The 25,389-nt window shown below is 45.5% G+C and overlaps 1 protein-coding gene across 3 annotated transcripts in view; it reads left to right on the forward strand.

Moving 5' to 3' along the window:
* Positions 1-25,389, forward strand: part of LOC139637152 (microtubule-associated tumor suppressor 1 homolog) — a 44,901-nt gene that overhangs the window by 2,547 nt on the left and 16,965 nt on the right. The window contains exons 2-8 of one of the 3 annotated variants that reach the window (XM_071505731.1): positions 10,530-11,590; positions 11,717-12,112; positions 12,768-13,169; positions 15,128-15,356; positions 19,101-19,286; positions 21,084-21,266; positions 22,347-22,466. In XM_071505731.1, the coding sequence (XP_071361832.1) occupies positions 10,823-11,590; positions 11,717-12,112; positions 12,768-13,169; positions 15,128-15,356; positions 19,101-19,286; positions 21,084-21,266; positions 22,347-22,466 (2,284 nt within the window). In that variant the 5' untranslated portion in view covers positions 10,530-10,822. Of the gene's footprint in view, positions 1-4,388; positions 4,539-10,529; positions 12,113-12,767; positions 13,170-15,127; positions 15,357-19,100; positions 19,287-21,083; positions 21,267-22,346; positions 22,467-25,389 lie in introns of those variants that run through there. The other 2 variants (XM_071505730.1, XM_071505729.1) reach the window with 2 other exon arrangements.

The following is a 25,389-nucleotide window of genomic DNA, read 5'->3' on the forward strand; positions in this document are numbered from 1 at the left end:
ATTGATTTCAGTGTAAACTGTTTAAGATCTTTTCTGATTACCGGTGAGAGTGTTAGTGCAACAAAACTGTGGTGTGAATTATATTTTACATTGTGAATATAGTTTTAAAAAATTTAATTTTACATTTGTTCACTCATGAAGAGACTATGGATTAGGAATTTTTCCTGTTAAAAACCACGTTTTTGTGTTTTGAAATGCACCTGGATGAAAACGTACATATGGTCTGATGTCTGTAGAGAGAGCAGGTGAGCAGGGCGGAGTTGGAGCAGAGCGAGGGGCGTATTTTAAACTAACTGATCCTTGAACTTCAACAGATGTCACTTAAACCAGTTCGCAAAGATGCGTAGCCTAAGCTGCACCCGTGCCCAGACAGTATCTGGCATATGATATCTGGTAAATGTTCGAATCCCATATTTGACCATCTGGAGCTCGCAACCTGCTAGCACTGCGGCTCACAGCTTGTTTTACAGACCAACCGACAAAAAACACAAAACAACCAGAGCTGCATGTGGCCCCCTCGGCTTCTAAGCTCCCATTGAGCAAGAACAAAGCCAAATACAAAAAGACAAAAATAAAACTAAAACTAAACAAAAAAGAGCTATCTATAGGGTGAACACATCCAGAAAGGAAAACAATTTAAGAGCTTCTTTAACAAGTTTTTGTGATTTAGTCAGGAGTTTTAACTAAGTCTTGATCCACCCCTCCGCACAAATGGACTGTCCACTCACAGTTGCGTATATGACACAAGAAATGTACGTAGCACGAACTGGCAAGCGCCTACATGACCGCAACAAATGCATACACACAGCTAAATGCATCCTCTATGTAACAAAGAGGTGAGTATGTTGATACCAACAAATAGCATGGAAGCGTTCATGGTCCAAACGCCTGTAGATGTTTAAAATTTGTGAACCCAAAAAATTTTGTTGTCTAAAGACATAATTTACGTGCTAAGACGGCATTTTCTGTCGTCGTTAGACAGGCAAATTTGACAAATTAACGTGAATGTCAAATTAGACGTTTTGGACCAATTGGCATTCCACAGCTGCTCACCTGTAGAGACTGTTCACCTGTTCACCTGTAGAGACTGTTCACCTGTTCACCTGTAGAGGCTGTTCCCTTGTAGAGACTTGTTGTTGGATGTGGTTTTGGACTTCTGCTATGATGAGCTGTTGTGTAGAAACATGTGAGACGAGGTGACGACAAAGGCAAACCTTCATTTGACAGAGGCAGTGAGGGTTAGGGTTAGAGGTTCTACTGACCAGGAGTGGAATTCTATGTGTCTTTACCCCTATGTGGTGTGGACCTGACCACTCAGCTACCAGACGCATATAAAACTCTGTTAGCTGATTTACTCTGATGATACCAGTGTAAATGTGTAAAACTCTTGGCTAATGCAGGTTTAACATGTTATTTTCTCCCTTTGCCTTTAAAACATTTTAATGTGGTTCTTCTTGAAGAGCTGATATGACAGTTTTCTTCAGCTGACAGTGGAGCAAACGTCTCAGGAACCAGGTCTCTGCAGGTCTAACCCAGCCACTCCTCGTTCCAGGGCGTCTGTTAGTGTGTCATGACTGGTATTTAGTGTGTGTGAGTGTGTATGAGGCAGCTCATACTCTCTCCTCTGCCCAGACTTGTCGTTGTGGTGTTCTCAGTCACCTGTTGTGTTGACGAGCTGTCTCTCCTCTCCCAGCAGTCATTACCTGTTACCACAGCACTGACTGTTTCCTGTCAGTCACAGTGAAGCAGGCCGGTTCACTGAGGTCAGGTGTGTGTCCTCATGTCCTTGTCTCCTCCTTGTCTCCTCCTCATGGCCTTGTCTCTAGCACGTGAGAAGAGGAGGAGAATATTTAACTGTAATTCAGTCGGACGACATCCAAATAATAACCAATCATAACAAATCCAATCATATCAAATCATAACAAATCATAACAAATCATAACAAATAATATCAACACAGTGTGAATGAAATGAATCATGTTTCTCCAGACTAACCACTGACTGACGACACGTAACACACACCATCTATGAACTAATCACTGTCCAGTATCAGAAGACACAGCACATGTAAGTGATGATGAAAGGACTCAGGACCCTTCACTTTATCTCGTTATAAATTTAATTTTAAATTAATTTAAAATAGATCAAATGTTTGCCCATCAATCAATAGTTCATGATGAATGTGAAAACGTGTTTGTAGAGGTTTTTGCAAATTCATAAAAAAATTACAATCTCTCTGTCTTCAGACATTAATCCAGTTTTTTGTAGGACCCCCTTTAGCAGGAGTTCCAGCTTCAGTCTTGTTGAGTCTCTGTAGATTCTGGACCTGGTTCTGGTCAGTTTGTCTCAGTCTTCCTGTCAGATCCTCTCCGACTCTGTCACTTTAATAAATTTGCAAATATTTAAAAACACAATACCAACCATTCTGGCACCATGAAGTGTCCATAAAGTGAAGCAGTCAAAGGGTCTTGGCCTAATCTGAGAAATAAAATGTGTGCGCTGGTCTACACATGTTGTCCTCTGAGAATTGACATGTTTCAAAAGCTTAAAGTTTAGCCCAATGCGACCATGTGAGCTGCAGCCCGTGGAGCATTAAGGGCCTTTTTAAGATCAGAAGTTAATCAGATTATAGTTCCTGTTATTACAGAGCTTGTTAGCACTGACGAGATGTGTCTGATGTGTGACTGGTGCTGGGCCTCAAGCCAAAGTCACATGGTTCAGGTCAGTGGAGATGTTTCATTCACAGAGGACATGTTCAGCATGAACCAGTCTTTAAAAAGTTTGTTCTTATGTAAATATGTTGTTTTGTAGTAATAATAGCAATAATATATGATAAGAATATATTAAAGAGCATCTTCAGGCTGCAGGTGAATCAGTTCCCAGGAGAGAACAGCAGCCAGTCAATTCCAGTAAGGCTCTTTGCTGATACAACTGAAAATTAGTAATATAGACTCAGTTGTCAGTTTATTAGGAACACCTAGATGCAACTGATGTCGCCTAATACAACAGTCCTGTAATAAATCCTCCTTCATGTAGGGTTATAATGTTCAGGTGTCCATTCAACTGTGTGCTCATTTAATGTTGTAGTGTGTGGAGCGAATGTGATGGAGGTAATGGAGGTTGAGCTGAGGTGATGTAGATGATGGAGGTGATGGAGCTGTTACTGTTGTCAGATAGAGACAGAACCTGCTCAGATGTTCAACCTCTCTCTGCCTCACTGGTTTTACTGGAACTTGCTGAAACAGCTGTGATGGAGACAGTGGAGTGATGCTACTGGCTCTCGGTGTGAGTGATGTCATCAGAGCACTGACCCCCAGTTTGGCTGTGTAATGTGCACAAAGGCAGCACTGTAGTTTAACGATCTTATTGTTGTGTGAGTTTGTATCGAGTATTTTTGTTGGTCGTTCTTATTTTACTAAACACAGTGACGTCAGCAAAGCAATTTCCAACAGGACTTCATCAGCCCATAAAACCAGATGAATCAATATCAGTTTATTTTCCACCCTGGACTGTCCCAGAACTCACTGATGGAGGCTGGAGTGACGAACAACCACCCATCACTTTTACTAGAGAAGTGGTGACTCATTTCCCATTTAAAGTTCCATATAGCCTAAAAGCAAAGATCCATGTGTTTTCTGATTATAAAGCAGGTCTAGGTACTATATTAATACTGTGAAAGTATCAAAGCCTCAGTCCACAGAGAAATGCACACATCCTGCTTTTGTGCCTTTATTTGATAGGACAGTGGAGAGTGACAGGAAAGAGGCAGAGAGAGGGGGAATGATATGCAGGAAAGAGTTGGGTGTGCAAAAAGCATTTGCGCTCATGTGGTATGCACCCTAACCACTCAGCTATTGGTTTGCCCCATCTCTTGTTCTATGTTTCCTCCTCTCCTCCAGAGTCCTTAGCCCAGGACCCGTTTTGGTCTAAAACCCCAGAGTTGTGTTATAGTCTGGACGGACAGAAACAGAGACCTTTGGAAACGATGATGTAGACACCCATGGTCGCTCTGACTGGGTCTAATCAGCCTCAACTACCAGTGGCGAAAGCAACATGGATAATGAATTACAAATGTTACTGCTGTTCAGTTAAATTCTGTGTTTTGTTTGTGTGTGTGTGTGTGTGTGTGTGTGTGTGTGTGTGTGTCTGTGTGGTAGTTCAGGAATGTCTTTTCCCTCTTGCCATAGTTCTGTGCCAGAAACAGCAGTTTGCACTAGGTCTGTATCACACACACACACACACTGCAGCACTCAGCAGCATGCTCGTGTTTCAGAACCAAAGAGGGAGGTGTATCTCTCCCTCCTTCCCTCTCTCCCTCCCCCCCTCCCCTTGTCTCCTCCCCTCACAGCCTGCAGTCTCTCACACACAGTGATGGGATAAGATAGGAGGCATGAGCGTGTAGTGCAGGCAGAGTGTGTGTGAGGAGGAGTGTGTAAGGAGGAGTGTGAGGACACACAGCTCCAGTCTGAGCTGCAGGAGCCTCCAGGATCTTCTGCTGGATGTTTTTGTGTCTGTGCAGCCTGAGAGGAAACAGAAGAGTAAGTTATTGCTGTGCCACCACTAACATATGACATCATGACCATGTGTGTTTTCTTTTTCATGCGTGTGTGTTGTGGGAGAGATCACTTCCAGACAGTCAGTAGTCTCATTATAATTGTTGTTAACTGTAGAAATGCATACCTGGTCAGGTCCTGTCGTCTGAGTGTCGGTGTAGACTTGTTTCAGAGGGAGCTGAACTTTCAGTCTTCTACACTTCGTTATAAGAGAAAACAGTTGTTGTGATTTGGACCAACGCACTCAGAAGTTGATGGTCCTGAGGCCAAACTGAAGATACAGACCACTGATGTGGTCTTTGCTCTGTGGTCTGTGAAGATTGAGGTCTGATGGTTTCCAGATGTTGTAACTGAACCCGTTCATAATGTACAGAGAGTCAAAGCTTTGTTCCACTGAGCTGAATGTGGCAGGACGTAAATGTGCATTACCACACAGATATGATATGTATTCAGTCCAATCCACATTAATGCTGGTCTGCAGATAGGTCAAGACCTAAAACAACCATGTAGCAAACTACATGTGTTTTTACAATGCATTTTAATGTTGAAGTTATCTCAGGATTAAAGAAACCAATAGGCAGCCATTCAAAGTGTTAAGACGTATGAGCCCAACATGAAAAGAGGTGTTGAGGTACTGTAGTAATGTTATTATTGAGGATGACATAACTGTCTAGTGATGAGGCATCGCTGTTCTCAGAGTATAAACAGGATCACAGTGGTTCAGAGCAGATACATCTAACAGGTCCCTCAGAGGCTCTGCTCTGACGGTTACATCTATACACTGAAAAACTGTCTGAAAACCTATGAAATTCTTCCTGGACGTGCCTGTGGGTGTTGAGTAAGTCCTCCAGTGCATCATTGTTTCAGGAGTTGTGGTTCATGCAGTAAAAGCAGTGTACAGCTTAGACTGTGAACATTTCTGACCATGTAGGGACAGATCACGTGATCTGCTTCTGTATCAGGCTCTACTGACAGCTATTTCAAGAACAGGACTGATACTGCTGAACTGTAATACACCACCATAACATACAACATAACATAACATACAACATAATGTGACAGAATATACAACATAACATGTAACATACAACATAACATAATATACAACATTACATATAATATAACATGACATAATAGATGACATGACAACATAACATGTTTTATCAGTGATGCAGTAGTCCACTGTTTTCCTCTCTATCTACAATCATTTTTTTGGTCATTTGTATTTTGGTGATAAATAATTGGCCTTTTATTCATCCATTGTGATGTATCCAAGTATTGAGCTGTTAGGAAGGTGATAGTTATGTAACAGGTCAGTCCACACTGTGATAGTTAACCTCAGGACCAGTCCTGATTGGACTGGCAGCCAGCCAACCAGCTCTGTTCCTGCCTGCAGTACCTCTGCAGTGTTTATGTCAAGTCATTGAATGAATTCCAGATGCACACACACAAATGTACACATATGCTCTCACCAGCAAACACACACACACACACACACACACACACACACACACACACACACCTCTGCAATGACTAGAGGTGGGAAAAACTTGATACCAGCTGGTTATGAAGTCACACACAGTCACTTTATCTCCTCTACAATGACTAAGCAGTTTGATTATTCCCATGGCAACCACTGGGGTTGTCCTCAGTATCTTCCATACACGACTGCGTTAGCAGCCCTGTGATTTTGTAATGAGATGCTGTGGACAGAAGCTCCTGATTGGCTGTGTGAGCCTGACTTCTCTTACATCATGAATTCACCAGCTGATTGAGTCCAGCAGTTCGTCAAAGTGGATCCTTTAAATCTGTCATCAGCTGATTCATCCTAACTCACCTGAACACAGTCTGACTGAGACTGTGAAACCACCTGTGTGCTGTTGGCAGCTGTGTCTCAAGTGTGTAGCTCTGGTGCTGTCAGGTGTATGACTCTGAAGCCTGATTGGCTGGTGCTGATGTTGTAGACAGACAGCGGCAGTGTCTCACCTGAGCCAGTGTCAGTGCCTGTCAGTCTTGATCCAGGACTGAACCACCACCAACACTCCTCTTCAGAAAATGACTGAATGGAAGTGTTTTAAAAAACTGAAAATGAGGGACCATAAGATTTGACGAAGATCTGAACTGTAAATTAATCTTCACTGTGTGTGAACACACTTGTGTGAATGTGTGTGTTCTTTAACATTTAACATTTATGACACACTGACTGCACCTTTTCGTGCTTACTGTGAGTTTGTTCACCTGTTCAGATTATTCTCTGTTCGCGTATATGTTCAAAAGCCTGCAGGTTGTGGGGCTTTCAGAGCTTTACAGTAAGAGATGTTGACAGTGCAACATTCAGTACACATCCATCATCAGATGTGGAGCCAGGTTAACTTCTTTATATAAAGACAGGTACTTCAATCCATTGGCTCCTGGGGGCTGGGCCCCTCTGAAGAGTCACCAGATAAATCTGAGGAGTCTGAGATGATGAAGATGATAAACACAGTTTCATACAGTTTTCTATATTAATATTTGTCTTTTTGTTAAATATTTGACCTAAGGGGCCCCAACTACACACGAGTTCTTATAAGGGGCCACAAACAGGCAGGAAGCACTGGTTTTGATTCTAACACAGTGTTGTGTTTCATAGGTTTATCCTGAAGTCAGTGTCGCATACTGAACATGTTGGTGGTTGACCTCATCAGACTGGAGAAAACTGTTACTGAACTTTGAGAACAACACAACTGATCAACAGTAAAGTCACACACTCAGGTGTAAAATACTGAATTTCCTTCACATGGTTCATATGCGGCAGTGATGACAGTGTTTGAATTTAAACTTCCTCCAGATATGTTTTAAACTCTGTAAAAATCCTCTGCTATGATTCATATTTAATTTAACATGTTTTCACATAAAAATTGCTAAAATGCTAACTCTGCCTCTCTGTACTGATAAGGTTTCAGGTTTATTTAGCCCTGCCCCCCTCCCCACAAATTGACAGGATTGGTTACTTTGGTCATATGACGTATGAATCCCTGGTTTTTTGAGCCTGTTTTTATGTGACTATCATTGTTTCACTGCAGTTCAAGGTGGAAATACTTAGTCATGGTGTTTGCTGATTATTTGACTTATCATATGTCTTTATTATATAAAAACATCGTATGGACATTAACAAGGTGAAACACCTGATCTTCATCAGAGGCTCTTTAACTGTCAACAGAGTCACTGTTATGCTGTTATTGCTCCTCTTCACTAAACTTTGTCATCTGCTGTGTCCTGCAACAAAGAAAGTATGAGTTGTTCATTAGTTTGCAAGTCTCTGGTTAGTTAACCACCATGCAAAGAGACTCAAAAATAATCTGGTAAACTAAAGTGTTCAAGTTGAGAAGTCACTGTTGTGTATTTGATGTTTTGACTTAGACTCTGGTTCTCCAGGAAGCAGGACTCCTGTTGTCCTGAACCTTCGGGTTCCAAGTCAACTGAAAACAATGAGGGGGACTGTTAGAGGCCACACACAGCTCCCAGAGTATCAGCTGTGACTGGCACAGGCACACACACACACACACACACACACCCACACACACACACACACACACGCGCACACACACACACACACACACACACACACACACACACACACACACAAGCTGTACACCTCACCCATGGTGAGGGTTGGATAAATCACAGAATATGTATGATAATAATAATAAAATAAACTGTATAATAACAGAAGACATAGACAGGTGTTACTCCTCAGTGTCTCTGTGCTGCTGATGTTACAGTAAAACACTGTGTCTGCTGTGATGAACTCACTGGACTCGTCCTATCACACTTTGTTTATATTCTCACTGTTCATGACTCTTTCCTGTAAAAAATTGTGTTTTCATCACTGGGGTGTTTCTGAATCTTTACATACCACGACAGTCTGATGTGGATCCACTGTGACCTGGTTCAGTCCTCATGAGGAGCTGCTCTGGTTTGACTGATCCTGTTGTAATTGTTGAACAGTGCCTCTTTAATTTCGTCTTCACTCCTGTCACTCTCCTCATCTTCATCTCCTCCTCTTCCTCTTCCTCTTCATCCAGCTCTGGGTGTAAGCTGCTTGACAAGCGTGTCTTCATGCATAGCAGAGTCCCAACACTGTGGATTAGCCCTGCTATTCACACAGTGGGCCCCAGGGCCTGACGGTGCAACTGATTCTAACAGGAGTGGATGAAATGTTTGGAGGATGGGGGGCCGACCAGGGTCCAGTCAGTTCAGTTTTAGAGGCTTGATGTGAGAGGGGGGCTGCCCAGTCTGCCTGACTCTAATGTGGGACAGTGTCTCTCCAGGAAGCTTGATGGATCATTAAGTTCATGTTCCACAGTCACAAGAGAGAACATGAGAACCACCACCACATGAGTCCTCATCAGGAGGAGAGTCTGACTGTCATGGTCCTGGACCAGTGATGTGAGGGGCCAGTGTGTGATGTTGTTTCATCACACACTGGCCCCTCACATCACAAGTCACCTGAAAGGTTTTAGTTTCTTCATATTTCCCTAAAATCACACTCATGTTTATGTTTACTAACTGCACTGACCAGAGAGCCATTCAACGAGGGGACTGACAAGGCTCACCTGAGAGTGATAAGACGGTTATAAATGTTTGATGTGGCCTCTGTGTGTGGACAGTAGTCTGTGTCAGGTAACTCTACCTGTCTAAAAACACAGATTCAGATGAGGTCATGGTTTCCTGTTCCTCCAGCTGAGTGAGTCTCTGAGCCTCCAGGGCCCTACTGTCATTACTGGAGAACTGAGATGGAGCTGTGTCCTGGATCTGATTGCCTTTATATAGCTGCTTCTCTCTTCTGTCTGTCCCTGACCCACATACACACACACACACACACACACACACACACACACAGGACCCAGGACACACAGTGAACCAATGACAGTCTCATAAAAAACAGATTCAGGTAGGGATTCATATGTCAAATAACCTAAGGAACCAATCCTATCAACATTTGGGGGGAAGAGGGGTGGGGCTAAATAAATCTGGAACCTTGTCAGTACAGAGAGCCAGAGTTAGCATTAGCACAACCACTAACACTGTGTCAGCCACTGCCAGTTACAGGCTAACAAACAACATAAACAAATAAACGATGCTAACTACGCTAAATGTTCTGATACGTCTGCTAGTCTCTGATCCTGGTCTCAACAGACTCCTTATCTGAGTCTGGATCCGACAGAGGCTCCAACATGTGTCTGAGTCTCTCTGATGTTTCCTCCTCTAACCATCTTGATACTCTCTGCTCTTTCACCAGGAGAGCTGGAGCAAGCAGGTGGTGGGCGGGGTACAAGGCCTGATCAAGGTTTCTCAATCAGACAATCAGAGTAGATGAGCTTCAGACCAATTTTTATATGAAAACATGTTAAACTGGATATATATCATAGCAGGGGGTTTTCAAACATGTCTGGAGGAAGTTTAAATTCAAACACTGTCGTCACTGTCACATCAGGAACTTTAATGGAGCTGCTTCACTGACACTAAATCATTAACAGAGTCAGTTTCAATTTTGAATGGGTTTCATCTGGATGTGGAGTCTCAGGCTCCTCTGACTCTGTTCGTCGGTAAATGTGTTTTCAGTGTTGTAATTGTGGTCAGTAACCAACTTAGCCTGCAGAGGGCGTTGTTGCACTTTACCATCACAGACTCTGGGCTCTGCAAAATGATAATGTTGTTAAATGAGTTTTATAAGTTACTTTCTATCTTCATGTTTGTGTCTTAAATTAACGTGGAACATAATGAACAGTGTGATGTTCTCAGCCGCTTCTTCTCAGTGACCACAGTGTAGAAGGACTCTGGATTTTCCTTCAGTATTGTTGATGTTGACCATGTTTGACAAGAAACAGCTGTTTAAAGAGACCTCACACTGATTCCATTGATGTGATGGATTCAGTTATTCTGATGTTTCATCAAACCTCCAACTTAAAACATAAAATTTCTTGTGTATTTCAGGTGTTTTCTTCAGCAGAGTCTTGAAGATGGGGAATAAGACGTGAGGATCAGTGTTAGGGACCTGATCAGGACATGATGAGCTCCAGCTCTTCAGGAGAAGGTTTATGTGCAGTGTGATGAGGATGGACCGCAGCTCCATGACTCACTGACGACATCATGAAGACAGATGTAGAGATCCAGATCCAGATCCAGAGCCCGATGGAGGATGATCATAGTATTAAATGTCAGTACAAAGGAAATAAAGAGGATTAAAGCACTGCTTATTGGTCTCTATCTACCTTCCTGGACCAGACATGAGTGTCTCTGAGCCCAGTGAGACCCCACCTGTCAGGGGGACAGCTGAATCCAGCATGAGGCTCCATCTTCACAGTGCAGGAGACCACAACGGGAACGCTTTCTCCATTTCCTCTTCCTCGTCCTCCTCCTCTTCCTGTCTGGGGGAGTTGTCTCCTGAGTCACTGCGGAGTCTGAGCAGCCTCAGTGGGGGCCGGACTGACAGCCCGCTGGACTGTGACATGTTTGAGGTCACCCTGATGACGACAGTGGTGACCAAAATGGACAAACTAACAGACGGCGTGTGGGACCCAAGGGACAGCGGAGCTGAGGACACTGATGACATCTCAGTAGTAAAGATACATAGGGCAAAGGAGCTGTCAGAGTCCAATGACAACTCAGTGTCTGTGTACATGGACGCCAACAGCGGGGAATATCAAGACACCTGGACCGATAACGACAACCTGACTCTGGCCCTGACGACAAACAGTCAGGATTGCTGTGCCAACGACGATGACCTCAGCAGGGGAAGTAGAAGAAGTCACGGCTCCTCCACTCCAGACTCAGATGCAACAGAGATCCCTGCTGATGATGATGATGGAGAGTTTCTGTCTGTGAGCTCTGACATGGGAGTCTGCAAAAGCAGCATGACCCCCACCAGCTCAGCCAGTCAGTCCAGCATCGGCCTCGTGATCCCAGGAGCCTCTGCTGCGATGACAGAGCTCCAGAAAGAGGGACCTGTGGCTGATGATGAGTGGCCAGAACCGGTGTTAGACGGGTCAGAGCTGGTGTTAGAAGGGCCCAAGCATTTGTTAGTGGGGGCAGAGCTAGTGTTAGAGGGGCCAGAGCAGGTGTTAGAGGGGCCCAAGCATTTGTTAGTGGGGGCAGAGCTAGTGTTAGAGGGGCCAGAGCAGGTGTTAGAGGGGCCAGAGCCTGTGTTGGAGGGGTCCAAGCTGGTGTTAGAGCAGCCCGAGGTTGATGGTCCTTTGGATCTACCTGTGGACAGCCACACAGAACCTCCATCTGCTGTTGAGGACCTTAGTGAAAACATTCATTCATTATTATCTTCGACCAAACCAGCAGCACAGTCTGAGGACATCACATCACCTGAGGGAGCTGAGAGATGTGCAGTGGGCTTCAGACCCCCCCAGCCTCACACCAGTCCACCTGCCAGAGTAGCAAAGGCCAAACCAACCGCCACCAGCCCCAAACCACTGGAGGCAAAGAGAGTTTCTAAAGCAGACCTGAAGAATGTAAAGGCTAAAGTCAGGTCAAGGTCCACCACGACACCTCCTAAGACTCCCAGCCAGGTACTTGTTGTACTGTAGTGTACTGTAGTACTGTAGAGTGACTGTAGCACTGTAGTACTGAAGAGTAACTGTAATATTGTAGTGTTTGTAGTACTGACATGCTGTAGTGCAGTATAATTGTAGCATTGTAGCGCTTTAGTGCTGTAGTAATGTAGCACTGCGGTGCTGTAGTGCCATAATAGTGTAGCACTGTGCTGTAATCCCTTAGTACTGTAGCGCTGTAGTACTGCAGTACCATAGCACTGTAGTACCATAGTGCTGTAGTACTGTATTACTTTTGCACTGTGGTACTGTACTGCTGTACCATGACTGTAGTAATGTAGTGCTTTACTACTGTACTGCTGTAGCACTGCAGCACTGTAGTACTGTAGTGCTGTAGACTAAGGTAGTAGTACTGTAGTGTGACTCTAACACCATAGTACTGTATTGCTGTAGTGTGGCTGTGGTACTGTAGCTCTATAGCACACTATTACTGTATCACTGTAGTATTGTAGTACTGAAGTTTTGTAGCGCTGTAGCACTGTAGTGTTGTACTATAGTAGTACAATAGTATTGTAGTGCTGTAGTGCTGTAGAAGTTCTGTAATACTTTAGTAGTACAGCAGTACTACTGCAGTACTATCTTCTGTCAGACTCTTGATGTTTCTCCTCTACAGAACAAACCTGCTCCAGCCAATGGGAAGAAAGCTGCTCAGGCCGGGGATGGGGTTAAAGGCCAAAGATCATCAGCAGATCCAGTTAAAGTGGCTGTGGTGCTGAAACCCATCAGACGAAACAGCTTCACAACCAATCAGAGGACAGCAGCCAGTGACTGGGCTGAGCCAGAGAAACAAACACTGTCTGCTTCCACCAGCTCTCTGGGGTCTGAGGAGGCCGAGGACGGAGCCCTGGACCCACCCAGGAAGGCTGTCCAGGAGGTGCCCGGGAAACGTGCAACAGCCAAGTGTGTGGAGACATTACCACAAAGTGAAGAGTATGATGAAGAGTCTGTGGAGGTCCTGAGGGGGGGCGCTGGAGAGGCTGTCCTGACAGAGGAGAAACCAAGGAGTCAGAGCAGGGTGAGAACTGCAAGCATATTGACATGTTTTAACCTGAGCGTCTCCGCCTCAGGCTCATGGTGACAGTTAAAATGTCACGACCAGAATCCACAATCAGCTCTGGATTGAGAAGCAGGTATAACAAGTAAAAAGTATAATTCAAGACTGAAAACTGATTAGGCAACAGACTGACACTAATCAGCCTCTGTCTAAAAAGCTTTAGGTATCTGAAGCCCTGAGTTGTATTGTTGTGGTTTCGTATGTTTAAACTGTACACTGTGTTACAGATGAGGGGGTGGAGGTGTACAGTGTGTGTCTGGTGTGTACGTCAGTCACAGGTTTAAAACCTGTAGGCTGCCTCAGGGGTTGTCTCAGCTCAGGGTGTGTTTAAAACACTCTCACACTCACACACACACATACTTGTACTTCTACCTTTGTGAGGACACTGATTGACATAATGCATTCCCTAGCCCCTTACCCTAACCTTAACCATCACAACTGAGTGCCTAACCATAACCATAACCATAACCCTAACCCTAACCTAAACCTAATTCTAATCATAACTCTAAAACCAACTCTTAACCCTCAAAATGTGATTTGAAGGTGTCTCAAAAAGTGAGGACCAGCCAAAATGTCCTCACTTTCCCAAAATGTCCTCACTCTGTTAGTAAAACACTTTTTTTAGTCCTTACTACGTAGCAAGTACAGACACACACACACACACACACACACACACACACACACACACACACACACACACACACACACACACACTCTTCAGCCTGGTTCAGACAGTGATGCAGGACTGGACTCCTGGTGGTCTGTTGTAGTTTCCCTCACAAACTACAACAATAAAATCACCAGCCTGAACCGAACTGTGTAAATACAAATCAGACTGCAGCATTTCAAAATAAGAGCCTCTGTTTCATGTATTGTTCTATCTATCATCACAGTTAATTTATCCTCTGTTTACTATGTGATCATTGTAAAGTGTAATACAATCTTTCTGTTATGGGTCCAGGCCGAAGTCTTGGTCCTGGTTTTTATCCAGACTGTCTGTGTTAAAAATTGTGATTAAGGTCCAGCAAGATAACAGGTAAAATTCCCAGGTGATTTCCTGTCCTTTACCTGAGGTGGCTGTGCAGTGTGATCATGCAGAGTAGTGGTGGTTCAGTATGTGATGAGTCACGCATTCACATGTGTAGATCAGATGAGCTAAGACTGCTGAAAAGATGTTGCACGTGTGCATTAATTTTCACCATACATCCAGCTTCATTTAATAATACCAACAGAGCCTCAGTCAGCTGATCTGCCAGCTGATCGTGTTATTGGTGTGTTACATTAATCCATGAGCCCAGATTCTTGGCTCAGCTGAGAGGTCGAGCAGAGTGAGAGACACCAGAGACTATGAGGTCTCTCATCTCCGCTGAATGGGTGGGGGTGGGGTCGACTTTTTGAGTGAAAACACATCAGGGATTTAATCTGAACATGTCTTGAAATTTTAACCCTCACGTCCCTGAACAGTTTCTGTGAGCTCAGTCTTTCCCCTGAGAAGACTGAGACAGGATCCAGACCCTCGTCCACAAACTCACTCCATGTGTGCTGGTGTTTATAGGTGGGTGGGGTGGGGGTGGGTGAGGACAGAGAAAAACCTTGCCTTGGTCAGAGCCAGGGTTCCCGAGGGGAACATAGAACACAATAGAAACTTTTTTTATCTCTGTTGGTTACAGCACACTCCCAGTATTCCCTCCTCCCTCTCTTTCCTCCTCCCTCTCTTTCCTCCTCCCTCTCTTTTTTCCTCCCCCTCTGTCTGAACACTCTCACTCCTCCCCTCTGCTCCTTTGCAGCCCTCCACACTTCCTTCAGTCCACATTTTTGACTCTGAGTGGGGAATGGCTAACACCATGGTCTCAATGCGCAGCTCCGAGCTGGGGCCCCTCGGCTGGGACGCCGTCACTAAACGTCAGCTCTTTCTACAGAAAGTCTCCTCCAAGCTGGGGCCTGGTGTTAGGCAGCAGGGGAGAGGCACCAGACTGGAGAAGGCCTCTGGACCAGCCCCACCTCCAGGCTCTGGGGCCGGACCTCCAGGACAGGGGAGCCCTGGGCCCAGGCAAGGCCAGATTGATGGCTCCATGTTGGGAGACGTTGGACAGAGCACTGGGGGAGGATCTTCAACCAGAGGGAGGCAGCCACAGTATCAGAGCCTGGGTGAGTGTGTGTCTCTGTGTAGAGACATGGTGTGTGTCTGTGAGAAGAGACAGACACATAGGCTGGTTCACTACAGACTTAATGCAAGCTGAAATGTAAACACACAACAGCATGCTGCACATGACCATATGTCTGCTCTGCTTGACAAAACACTTCACAGCTTCTCACAGACACATACACTTAATGTGTGTGTGTATGTGTGTGTGTGTGTGTGTGTGTGTGTGAGTGATAGAAGAAAACTTTGCTTTGTCTCTGCAGTAGACTCAGGAAATGAGCAGGCTGACACTGCAGAGCTGCGAGTTAAAATGCCTTCCACATACCACTACACCACACACACACACACACACACATACACACACACACATGTACTGAATGCAGGGCGTAACACACACTGTCCACACTTTTTCACATACAGTGGGCAAGTTACTTACAGACAGACATGCTGTGTGTGTGTGTGTGTGTGTGTGTGTGTGTGTGTGTGTGTGTGTGTGTGTGTATGTCAGTTGTGATGTTAGACATCTGTCCACAGCAGAATCACTTGACATGTTCATAAGTCTAACCACACATGGTCACATCTTTGCTTTCATCGTTTCTTTCCTTTTCATCAACTTTTTGTTTCTCATCAAGGGAATTTCTCTCTAATGCTTTCTGCAAGTGTGTGTGTGTGTGTGTGTGTGTGTGTGTGTGTGTGTGTGTGTGTGTGTGTGTGTGTGTGTGTGTATATAAAGGTCAAATTCTGATGGACAGAGACTGGTTTGTCCTCAGATCTCCATCAGTCCTCTGTGAATCTGCTTTGTGTCGTTCTGACTGTGACTTCAGTAGAAATCTTTTCTATTACAGGTCCTGACAATGTGTTCACATGTTCACATGTGTTCATGTTTATGGTCTCTGTCTCTACCTGGTCAGGTACCTTCACCTATCACTGTCTGAGTGTCCACATACTCTGCAGCCTGTGGTTGTGTCTCCTGTTTGTATGTTGATTCTGAGGTAAAGTATAGGTCTGGTTGTGTTGCTCAGTGGAGTGTGTACGGCTCAGCTCTCTATGTCACACATGACAGTGTGATTGTAGACAGATGACTGATATCATGAGGACAAAAACTCTGAGAGACCTGAGATCCTCTGATCCACACACAGTTCTGGTTCCACTCAGGCTTCAAGGCTTGAACATGACACAGTCTGTGACCACATCTGAAGACGTGACTGAAGAACGGAGAACTCTGTGTTCTATGTGCACTGGAACCCATAACAGCACAGAGAAAACAGAAGTTCCGACCCTTGTTGAAATGTGTTAAGAAGGAGGAACTGAAACATCACACTGACAGAAGTATTCAGACACTTCACTCATCTGAAGCTCTGTGGCACTGATCATAGCCTCCAGTCTTCTTTGGGCTGATGTCACAACCTCTACATTCCTGGACTCCTGGACTGGGTTCAGGTCAGGACTCTGACTGGGCTCCATAAGGACATTCACTGAGTTGTCCCTTAGACACTCCTGTGTTGTCTTGTCTTGTGAACCTTCTGCTCAGTCTGAGGTCTTGAGTTCTGGACCAGGTCTTCATTAAGAATAGAAAACTGTGAGTGAGGAGAGGCTTCGGCTGGACCCTCTGCCATGAAGACCAGATCAGTGGAGCTACAGTGGTGGTTGTTCTTCTGGAAGTTTTTCCATCTCCACAGGATCTCTGGAGCTCAGAGAGACCATCAGTCCTGGTCTCCTTCTCCCTGATGTCTCAGTTAGTCCAGGTCCAGCTCTACAAGAGTCCTGGTTGTTCCAGACCTTTATCTCAGAATGATGGAGACCACTGAGCTCTTGAACCTTCAATGAGCCTCGACACAATCCTGTCTCTGAACTCTGCAGCAGCTCCTTCCTCTTCATGGTTTCTGCTCTGATCTGCATCGTCAGCTGTGAGACCTGATATAGACAGGTGTGTGTCCAATCAGCTGATTTACCACAGGTGGACTCCAGTCCAAGTGTAGAAACATCTCAGAGATGATCCAGAGAAATGGAGGAAGCTGAAGTGTTACAGTAAAGTGTTTGAATACTACTGTCAAGCAGTGTAGACTGCTGAGGGAAACATGAGTTGATCATAAAACTGCAACATGTAGAGGAGGTGAAGGGGTCTGAAGACTTTCTGAATGAACTGTTCTCATTCATCAGCTCCACTCGACATGTGCTTTGTTTTTATTGTACTGTTGGAAAGAGAAAAAGAGAAGTGAGTTTGTTGGTGTCTTTAAAAATGTGGTTAAACTGCTGATTGTTTGGACTCAGGATCTGGTCTTTGGTTTTTGGTTAGAATTAAAGTCCAGAATCAGAGAAACTTCAGTGATCTCCTTAGTCCTACTTTGACTCCTGCAGGGATGTTACCAGAGTCACTACACTCAGTTGTGAGTTTATGTGTGTTAGTGTGTGAGCACGAGGCAGATCTATAGAGAGCCAGCTCTTACCTAACACTGATTTCTGAGGGAACTCAGTCCAGCTGCTCTGTCATCACAACTGGAACCAAATGAATCCAGATGTTTCCTGCTGGCTTCAGTCTACCTGTGTGTGTGTGTGTGAGTCTGTGTGTTAGTGTGTGTGTGTCTGTGGTGAACATGTGTAAACACTATTCCCTCTCTCTCCCCTCCCACTCAGGACTCATGTTTGCAGAAAGTTTGAATGAAACTTTATTGAGGATAAATGTGGTTGTTGTGTAACAGGACACAACACAGCAACAAACACACAAACCAATAGTGAGCCTGTGTGAATGACTGAGGAGAAATGTGTATATAGAGAATGAGAATCAGACTCAAAGTCCAGATGTAGTGAGGACCAGCTGGGCCCTCAGGGGCCCCCTGCTCAGCTGGAGATCAGGCTGCACGTCCTTAATGTCAACACAGATACTAAATCTGTTGAGAGAAGTGTTAGAATGAGTCATGTGACATGACTGTGATACCTGTGATACCTGTGGTAACAGGCCAGGAACGGTGTGAAATTCTCATTAGACCTCAAGCTGAGATCTTCAACACTGTGTTCCTCTTTTACTGGTGTGTCTTTGTGTGTCAGTCCTTAGTTTTTACCTCACTCTTCAAAAACCCACTAACACATGCACACACACACACACACACTCCATCCAGCTTTTGGAAAGAATGTGTGATTCAGTCCACAGACATGACTGAGAGCCTGTGACGTGTCTGTCACATTGCCATGGCTACAGAGCTACAAAACTACAGAGTCTCAGAGTCTCAGAGTCTCAGTGTCTCAGAGTCTCAGAGTCTCAGTGTCTCAGAGTCTCAGAGTCTCATTCTCTTCATGTGATCCCAGACTGACTCCATGATGCTGAGGTCAGGGCTCTGTTGTTGAGGTTTGGTGTAACCTGTTTAATTATACATAAGATAAAATATCTGCACTTCAACTTAAAGATATTATAGATGTTGTGAAGTGACACAGTTGTGAATCACTGAACATTGTAGTGATGCTTCACTGGTGTGTGCTCAGGTAGTGTTTACTGATAAAGATTCAGCTGATCTCTGTTGACTTCTCCTCTATTTAAACAAACCAGAGTTGAGAGAATAATCTCACACACACACACACACATACACACACACAAACACTAAATTGCATCATGTAATAGATGACAGTGCAGTAGAAATTATCATCCCAATTAGTGTCAAAGTTCATCAGACTGTTTTAGATTTAATGTTTGTGTTTTGTCTGTTATGATGAGTAAAGCTAATTCATTTCTTTTGTTTTCTCTTTCTCTCTCCCAGGTCTTCCCAAACCTCGCACCACTGCAGAGCGAGCATCTGCGCTGACCGCCCCCGGTCAGCAGCCAGCAATGGGGTCGGCCGGGCGACCTGCACCTGCTGCGTCAAAACTTCCTGTTAAGGGATTACCTGCAAGCCTCAGTTCTTCATCACTGGGAAGCAACGAGAACAATGGAGCCACAAGCAAAGGTGCGATCACAATCAGCTGTTTACAGTGTAGTGACATTCATCAGGGTTCCTGTGCGTTGTTGTACACTGTCATCACGCTGCTCAGTGTGTGTGTGTGTGTGTGTGTGTGTGTGTGTGTGTGTGTGCACGCATGTGTGTGTGTGTGTGTGTGTGTGTGTGTATGTGCGTGCACGCATGTGTGGAGATCAAAGGGCAGGAGTCAGAGCACAGATAATGTGTGTGTCTGCCTCTGTGTTGTGTGTAGTGTTGTTCTTTAAAGGACAAATCAAACAACGCTGCAGATAAAAAGACACAGTCCTGTCAGTCCACAGTCCTCTGTCCTCTTAGTTCTCTGTCCTCTCAGTCCTCAGTACTCACAGTCCTCAGTCAGGAAAGGGAAAGGGTGAGAGAGAGAGAGAGAGAGACACCAATGCATCATGGGAATCCCCCAGCAGTCTAGGTCTCTAATGCTAATTTCCTCCTTCATGACAACTGTACAGGGGTGAATTTTTAAATAACTCACCTCTTTACATTTTATAGAGCACTAAAGTAATGTATAAATCAGGGTGTGACCTCTTTGAGTGACAGGTGTGTGATCGTAGGATTGCCACAAACTGACATGCACCGAAGTGTCAGCCCCGCACGCACTCCACCTCTGTGAACATGTTCGGATTAGTTAGGTAGAGTCAGCTGCTCTGAGTAAAACTGCTTCTCTCCTCTATTCACAATTCAACAACCACAGAGATACACTACACTACAATTTTCTCCTGGAAAATTGTAGAAAAAATCTTTGTCAGAATTTAGCTGTACGTTCCTCAGTCCTTGGTAAGAGCCATGTTACCATGGAAACACAGCTGTTACCTCTGAGAGAGCCTGGATATGTCTTGGTTGACCAGGTTAACCAGTCTGACTGAGATTTAATGTTGACTCTAACTAACCTGTGGAAGAGAAGCTGGTCCAGACTGAGACACACACGACCACCAGCTGCAGATAACCCCCACCCCCCCACCACACCCCACCCCCGAACCTCAGAAACTGGATCCTGAATTTATTTCTGACTTTTCTAAACATGTTTCTGTGGTGAGATGTAGTGAAAACTGCTTCACAGGTTTTCTTTCTTCTCACTCACACACACTCATCACTAAGTTGTCATAGCAACCAGATTACACTTGAGACTCCCGGTTCCCATGGTAATAATGAAGGTCTGTACTTTTTTGTATCAGAGAGAAGCATCAGTGTCACACAAATTTTACAAAATAATCAATCAATAATCATTCAAACTGATCTGATCCAGCTGTGATTATCGACACATTTTGATCTGACTGCACATTTATTATTACCAGTGGAGAATACAGTACTACAGTATGTGACCAGAGTCCCATGGTTACTGCTCTACCAGTCTGATCTCCGCAGCCCTGCTCTGATCTTCATAGACCTGCTCTGATTTCTACAGTCCAGTCTGATCTCCATAGACGTGGTCCAATCTCTACAGACCTGCTCTGATTTCCACAGACCTGCTTTGATCTCCACACACCTGGTTCAAATAATCAAACCTGGGAATCAAACCACGTGACCTGGAGGTCCACCTCTGTCAGGAGTGACAGGTGATCTGGAGTCAACAGGCTGATGCTTCTCTTTCAAGTTTCTGTACTGGTTCTTTTTTTATCTTGTGTCTCACAAACACCAGTAGATGAAATGACACACCCTGAAACACACACCTGGGACAGGTATGATGACACCGTACAGACTGGTCCATGGTTACTACATCAATCATCCTCAGTGTTTTCCTGTCTCCTGTATCTTCTGCCACATCAACAGGGACTAAACCAGATGAGCATCCCCGCAGCAACATGTGTCCTGTGGGCAGCCAGAGTACGACGAAGCCCCCCAGCTCTAGCTCCAGCACTCCCAATGACGCCGTCACCAGTGTCACTGCTGCTCAGAAGCCTCCTGTGATGAGGACCAGAGCTCTGTCTCTGCAGGCCAGGACCACTGCTACAGGTGAGTCTGTGTGTTACCTGGACCCTTCGGGTCAGTCACCTGTTTACCCACTGTCTTCAGTCAGTATTGAGATTCAGTTGATTGTTTTAGAGGCTTCCACCTGGCCATCCTGAAACTCTTTAAACCACAGAGTCAACAGATCCCTCTGAAAATAAAGACCTAAGTGAAGACTCCCCCCTTCAGCACCTCAACAACAACAACAGCAGATGATTCTCCTGCTAGATCTTTGATTCATTTTTTTTTGAGGCTCTGCTGCAGACTGTAAGTAGTGGTGGTGATGAGGATGCAGCTCCAGTCTGACGCTCTTCAACACAAACATCAGAGAGGGGCTATACCTTCATCTTCTGCATCTGCTCCCAGACCTGGGCCCAGAACCGAACCAAGGATTATGATATTCCAGAAAAGACCCAACCCCTGAAACCACAAAAATGAATCCAGTCTAGATACTGAACCAAACCTTACTCAGCCTGAACAATAGAGCCGTGGAGAGACGAGACATGAAGAACATCCCAGCTTAGGTCTGCCTCAAATATTGGACTCTGGTATAGAGCCTGTTCCCTCTATGGTTCTGAGGGCCGGGGTCCACTCCCCAACAAAGACTTTACAAAATGGGACCATATAAGTGAAAGTGACCCTGACCCACTACATAACGGAGGCTTCACCTACAGGGAGACCCTGGAGAGGAGCCCGCTCAGCCAGCTGGTTCTGGTATTGCTGCTCACAGACAGGACCAGAACCTTTAGACTGAAGCTCCTTATAAAAGCAAGAAGAAAGAATCAAACAAACACCAGAGCAAACTGCTGGAGAGAAAAATGCTGACTTAGAATCTGACTCTTCCATGAAGACTGACAAACAAGAGGAGGAAGATAAACAGCTGGGACAGCTTGGACTGGCTGGGACCAGCAGGGACCCAGAGACCGGACCTGAGCTTAGGTGGAGCTGTCACTTTAACCATGACACACTGAGGATCAACATTTACCCCCCAACACAAAAAACCTTCTGAGCTTCAACATTTACCCCCCAACATTTATGCCCCACGGGCAGCTGTGATGGGCTCTGACCTCTCCATCCTGTCTTCAGGTCTGAAGGCTCCATCAGCCTCCACCCACAGGATGGCAGCGGTGAGGACAGCGCCCTCTGCCTGTCAGTCTCTGTTACAGAGGAGCGGCTCAGCCAGACTCAGTCGACTGACCAGCTCAGGTACAAGTGTGTGAGAGGCTGCTTGTTGGTGTGTGTGGGGGTTTCTGAGTGTGCTGCCTTCTTGTGTTCTTACTTTATGGGTTGGTGGTAGGATCAGTGTGTGATGGTCTGCAGCCTGATCACAGCTGCTGCAGGTGAATGAAGTTAATGAAGAGCTGCTTCCTGTTTCCTGTTGACTCAGCAGAAGCAGTTCAGGTCTGTGGTCTGTTCAGAGTTTCAGTCAGTTTAATGAAAACAACCTCTGACAGACAGCAGAGCGTGCACACACACACACACACACACACACACACACACACACACACACACACACACACACACACACAGAGAATAATTGTGGTCTTTGAATTAAGAGTGAATCACATTTGCATGTCAGTAGTACTGAGGTTCTTTAGAGCTGAGACACTGGTTGTAAACCAGTACTGGTTTGTTTACTGGTTTACAGTTCCATACTGTTTACTGGTTTGTAGGCAGCAGATCGTGTTGGTTGGGCCCCTCCTTCACTGGGTCTTCTTGGGCCTGTGGGGAGCTGCTAGATATACACACACACACACACACACACACACGTACACACACACACACAGACACATACGCACACCTTGAACTGTCTTTATTTATGTGTCACGTTCTTCTGACTTGTGGGGGGGGGCTCAACATCTGTGTAAAAGGGACAGCCAACAGCTGTTGTCGTTGTCATCGTTGTCGTTTTTGTCCTTGTGTTGCTCTGTCTGAAACACACACAGCATCAAGGTCCACTCTGACCCTGATCCACTGTCACAGTTCAGTTACCCCCTTCTGCCATGTGGGGGCATCAGTGTGCAGCTGTGTGTCTCATCTGTCTCTGTCTCACCTGCCTCTGTCTCGTTCTCACCTGTCCCAAGGACTGTATATAAACCAGTAGTGAGTGTGACTACAGTCTGAGCTCTGAGGACTATGTGTGTGAGGCCCCTCCCACCCTCCTCTCCAGTGTTTTTCTTCCCTTCATCACATCTCACCTTCACATGAATCGTCTCTGACGCTCTGTCATTCACACGGAAACAGAGAGAGGACAAGAGACCTGACGAAACAATGATGGAGGGAGAGAGCGAGTGAGGGAGGGAGAGAGCGATGGAGCAGCAGAGAGAGATTATTCAAATCCCACCCACTCCCCCTCCCCCTCCTCCCCTGCAGCATCCCTCCCTCCTGTGTGTGTGTGTGTACTGTGTTCTCTTTACAAGCAGCAGTGCCATGGAGGGAGTGTGTAGACGTGTGTTTTTGTCCCTCCACTCAGTGTGTGTTGGTGTGTAACAGTTTGTGTAAGTGTGCGTGCAGCTGGTGTGGGTCAGTGGGACAGATTTCTGTGTGTAACAGCAGCAGAGATAGACTACTAATCATAGCTCCTCCCTGCCACACACACACACACACCCGCACACTCCTCGCTCTCTCTCTCCAGCATTTATCGCTGGATGATTTACCTCCATTCGGTCGACGGTGAAGCACGCGGATATTTTTGGCGCCATTTCTTTTCCTCACCTATTTGCTGAGCCACAGAGAGCGTCTCCTTTGTGTTTATTTTTTGTGTTGCAGTCAGACGATGAAGGGGCTTTGGAGCCAGTGGTCTGACCGTCTCTTTGTGTTGTGTTGTTCAGAGGTTTGAATCCTGTTTTTGTCTTTTCTTATTTCCACGTGGCTTTCATCCACCAGTTTGTCCTCTGTGGGATTATTTTTTCATTTCTGGGATTAAAGAAGAAAATATTTCATCACCAGAGTTATGACTTCAGTTTGAGGCTACTGTGAATCTTCAGGACCATCATGATAACAAGAAGTTCTCTCTTGAACTAGGAGACAACAGTTAGCAGACTAGCAGCACTGGGAGTTCGGACCACAAGAAGAAACAACTGGCTCAGTGTTTAGTCCAGACTGTCTGACAGTCCAGAGAGCCAAAGAAAATTCTTACAAGACGGTTCAGACCTGAGACTCAGTCTAAGACTAGGTCCTGCAGAGACAGAGACGATGTTATGGTCTCCCAGACTGTCGCTTTCCAACTTCCATGTGAAGCTGACGGCCAAAGGGCTTTTCAGAAACCTACAGCTGCTGTCGGGATGCAAGAAGAACACTGTGGTCTTCCATGCAGGTCTGGATGTCCTGTCCTCCACCCATCATCCTATCCACCCACTCAACCATCCACCATCCAACCATCCACCGTCCAACTATCCAACTATCCACCCACCCACCATCCACCATCAACCAATCCACCATCCAACCATCCACCAATCTACCATCCACCATCCACCAATCCACCAATCCACCATCCAACCATCCACCATCCACCCATCTACCCATCTACCCATCATCCCATCCACCATCAACCAATCCACCATCCAACCATCCACCATCCACCCATTTACCCATCATCCCATCCAGCATCAACCAATCCACCCTCCAACCATCCACCATTCACCCATCTACCCATCATCCCTTTCACCATCCACCATTAACCATCCAACCATCCACCTATCCAACCATCCATCATCCAACCATCCACCCCCCAACATCCAACCATCCACCCCAAACATCTAACCATTAACAATCTAACCATCCACACATCCACCTATCCAACCATCCATCATCCCACCATCCACCCCCAACATCCAACCATCTAACAATCTAACCAACCACCTTCCACCCATCCAACATTCACCCATCTATCCACCATCCAACCATCCACCCTTTCAACCATCCACCATTCACCCATCCAACCATCCGTCATCCAACCATCCACCCATTCAACTATTCACCATCCATCCATCCACCCTGTGGGTTTTGAAACATCCACCATAGATACAGATACTGTGTGCTTGATGGGGTTAAAGTAGAACCCATAGATACACATGTCTGTGTGGTGGGTAGGGTTAAAGTAGACCTCATGGATTAACATGTCTGTGTG

Source organism: Trachinotus anak, unplaced genomic scaffold (assembly GCF_046630095.1).
Source record: "Trachinotus anak isolate AG129_WGS33_773 ecotype Australia unplaced genomic scaffold, CSIRO_AGI_Tana_v1 ptg000019l, whole genome shotgun sequence".
Lineage (NCBI taxonomy): Eukaryota > Metazoa > Chordata > Actinopteri > Carangiformes > Carangidae > Trachinotus > Trachinotus anak.